Source organism: Nanorana parkeri, unplaced genomic scaffold (assembly GCF_000935625.1).
Source record: "Nanorana parkeri isolate BGI_ZX_2015 unplaced genomic scaffold, ASM93562v1 scaffold1760, whole genome shotgun sequence".
In the NCBI taxonomy this organism is placed as follows: domain Eukaryota; kingdom Metazoa; phylum Chordata; class Amphibia; order Anura; family Dicroglossidae; genus Nanorana; species Nanorana parkeri.
Genome location: NW_017308028.1, coordinates 218,732 through 222,280, shown reverse-complemented (window position 1 = coordinate 222,280; position 3,549 = coordinate 218,732). Strand labels below are relative to the sequence as shown.

General features: G+C 49.3%; 1 protein-coding gene across 1 annotated transcript in view; it reads right to left on the bottom strand.

The window, feature by feature from the left end:
• The window catches only part of TAF7 (TATA-box binding protein associated factor 7), a 16,074-nt gene extending 12,815 nt beyond the window's left edge, over positions 1-3,259 (bottom strand). Inside the window, exons 1-3 of the mRNA XM_018571444.1 lie at positions 3,247-3,259; positions 1,657-1,730; positions 220-298 (exon numbers count right to left, since the gene is read on the bottom strand). Of these exons, the coding sequence (XP_018426946.1) occupies positions 220-298; positions 1,657-1,730; positions 3,247-3,259 (166 nt within the window). The remainder of the gene's footprint in view (positions 1-219; positions 299-1,656; positions 1,731-3,246) is intronic.
• Positions 3,260-3,549: the final 290 nt, after the last annotated feature.

The following is a 3,549-nucleotide window of genomic DNA, read 5'->3' as shown; positions in this document are numbered from 1 at the left end:
CCTGACTCCCTCCCGCGGCACCTAGACGAGGGTGACAACATCCGGCAATGCACGGCCGTCAGTAAGGTGCGTTGGGAGGGGCAACTCTGTCCTGGAACTACAAGTCCCATGAGGCATTGCAAGACTCTGGCCGCCACAGGCGTGACCCAGAGGCATGATGGGATTTGTAGTTTCAGCACAGCGGGAGGGCCGCCTCCTCCTTCCATTGCCGGTACTTACGATGGAGCTCGATGGAGAGTTTGTCCTTTGTGCTGACATTCCCGGACTGGACCATCCGCCGCACGGTGGACGCATATTCCTGGAGGGGAAAAGACAAAGAATCCAGATGAAGGTTTAGAATTTGAACGTCGCTCGAAAAAAAAAGGATTTCGGATTGGCCCCACTGGCGTCCCGTTGGGGAGATTTCCCTTCACTTCCTGTCTGATAGCTACCACAGGAAGTGAGGAAATCCCTCCAAAGAGAGGGTAATCCCTGGTCACCAGAACTAGTTTCCCCATTGGAGGATTTTCCCTCTCTTCCTGTTTTAAATAGGGTGTCAGTGTCCCATTGGGGAAATTTCTCTTCACTTCCTGTCTGAAAGACGCAACAGGAAATCCCTCCAAAGAGAGGGAAATTCCTGGTGGTCATCAGAACAAGTGTCCCCATTAGAAGATTTCCCCGTTCTGTTTTGAATGGGGTAAGGGAGAGTTATAACCCCTATCAGAGTCCCATTAGGGAGATTTCCCTTCACTTCCTGCCCAATAACCACAGCAGGAAGTGAGGAAATCCCTCCAAAGAGAAAAAAATAACTCTATTTTCACCAGAACTAGTGTCCCCATTGGAGGATTTTCCCTCTCTTCCTGTTTTGGATAGGGTCAATGTCCCATTTGGTGAAATTTCCCTACACTTCCTGTCTGATAGCCGAAACAGGAAGTGAGAGGAAATCCCTCTAAAGAGAGAGAAATCCTTGGTACCCAGAACTAGTATGCCCACAGGAAGATTTCCCCTATCTTCCTGATTTTGGATAGGGTAAGGGAAAGTTATAACCCCTATCAGTGTCCCATTGGGGAGATTTCCCTTCACTTCCTGTTCGACAGCCACAACAGGAAATGAGAGGAAGGAAATCTAGGAAAACAAGTGTCGCCATTGGAAGCTTTCCCATCTATTTTTGTTTTGGATAGGGTAAGGGAGTGTTAAAACCCCCATCAGCGTCCCATTGGGGAGATTTCACTTCCTGTCTTATAGCCACAACAGGAAGTGAGAGGAAATCCCTCCAAAAGGGAAGGAAATCCCTGGTGGTTATCAGAACAAGTGTCCCCATTTGAAGATTCCCCCTTTATTTCTGTCTTGGATGGGGTAAGGGAGCATTACAACCCCTATCAGTATCGCAATGGGGAGATTTCCCTTCACTTCCTGTCCAATAACCACAGCAGGAAGTGAGGAAATCACTCCAAACAGAAGGAAATCCCTGTTGTCATCAGAACCAGTGTCCCTATTGGAAGATTCCCCCTCTCTTTCTGTTTGGATAGAGTAAGGGAGAGTTATAGCCCCTATCAGTGTCCCCTTTGAGAAGAAGATTTCCCTTCACTTCCTGTCCGATAGCCACAACAGGAAGTCACAAAGAGAGGGAAATAGTTATAGAGATATTATAAGAAGCATCTGGACGGTTCCTCTCACCGGGGGAAGCCTCAGAACATACTGGCTCTCCAATTCGTGGGGGGCGTCGTCTTTATTCCGCGACGTCTTCTGCTCTGTAGGAGGAAAGAAGAGAGAACAGGAGGTCACCGACTACAAAACGACGCCGCCCTCCATGTGAGCGATACTCTGAGCATGGCGGAGCTGCTAATCCTGGACACCGGAAGCGATGAGGAGCTCGTCACTTCCTGCCATTCCCATTGCAATGACCACCAGCGATTTCCCCTCACTTTGGAGGGATTTCCTCTCACTTCCTGTTGTGGCTAGCGGACTACAGGAAGTGAAGGGGAAATCACCCCCGATGGGACACAGATGGCAAAAACAAAATTGTATAACCCTTCCATCCGCTTTACTTTAAATATATTCCTTCATTGGCCACTGACACACAAACAAGCGCAGCAGCTGGTGGGTGGAGCCTGATGGAGACGCTGAAGCACTAGTTCCCCATCAGGTCCGCTCTGCTGCCGATTGACAGCGGGCAAGTGTGTGAATTCCATAGCCAATAGCAGAATGGCTTTTGTCATTATATTCAGCCCACTGCCTGCTGTCAATCAGTAGTAGAGTGGACCTGATAGGGAACTAGTACCGCCACATCGCCATCAGGCTCCTCCCTGTTATCCACGTCACCGGTTGCTAAGTGGCTTTCGGCTGTGAAGATGCAGGTGTCATAGCAACGGGCAGCTGAATGTAAACAAAGGGGTCATGTTGTCAGCCGGCATTATCAGCCCCCTAGCTTTACATTCATAAGCAGAGCAGACCTGATGGGGGAACAAGTACCTCAGCATCACCATCAGGCTCCTCCCTGATATCCACGTCACTGGTTGCTAAGAGACTGTCAGCTGTGAAGCTGCAGGCGTCTTAGAAACGGGCAACTGAATGTAAACAAAAGGGTCCTGATGTCAGCCGGCATCATCAGACCCTATGTTTACATTCATAAGCAGTGCAGACCTGATGGGGAACTAGTACCTCAGCATCCCCATCAGGCTCCTCCCAGTTATCCACATCACTGGTTGCTAAGCCGTAGGTGTCTTAGCAACAGGCAGCGGAATGTAAACAAAGGGGTCATGTTGTCAGGCGGCATCATCACATCCCATGTTTACATTCAGAAGCAGAGTAGATTCCGCCTACTGCCAATTAGCAACACAGCAGACCTGATGGGGAACTAGTACCTCAGCATCCCCATTGGGCTCCTCCCAGTTATCCACATCACCGGTTGCTAAGAGACTGTTGGCTGTGAAGCCGTAGGTATCTTGGCAACGGGCAGATGAATGTAAACATAGGAGTCATGATGTCAGCCAGCATCATCACACCCCATGTTTACATTCATAAGCAGAGCAGACCTGATGGGGGAAGTAGTACCTCAGCATCCCTATAAGGCTCCTCCCAGTTATCCACGCCACTGGTTGCTAAGAGGCTTTCAGCTGTGAAGACTTAGATCTCATAGCAAAGGGCAGCGGAATGTAAACAAAGGGGGTCATGAAGTCAGTCGGCATCATCCCACCCTGACGTTTACATTGATTTGCCGGCTGGGGAATCTCCAAATAAAGCGTTTTTAGAATGCAGCGACATTACTTGTGGACGTCATGGGGATCCCCTCGATGGTCGGGCACCGATCTGGAAAATAATGAAAAACAACACGGTTACGGTGACAAAAACAATTTTTGGGCACTGAAACTACTCAGCTCAGCACATAGAAATGTCTCCAATAAGGTCAAAAGAATAGCATAACCCCAACTGACCTCAGTAGATGTGTGCACTGGGGAGCAATTCATCCTCAAATCACTCATTTTTAGCAGCTCACCCTGCTCCTCCTTCCAGCAGTGACTCATTGGCTTAGCTCCCCACCCACAGCTCAGCCCACTCCCATCCTCCGTT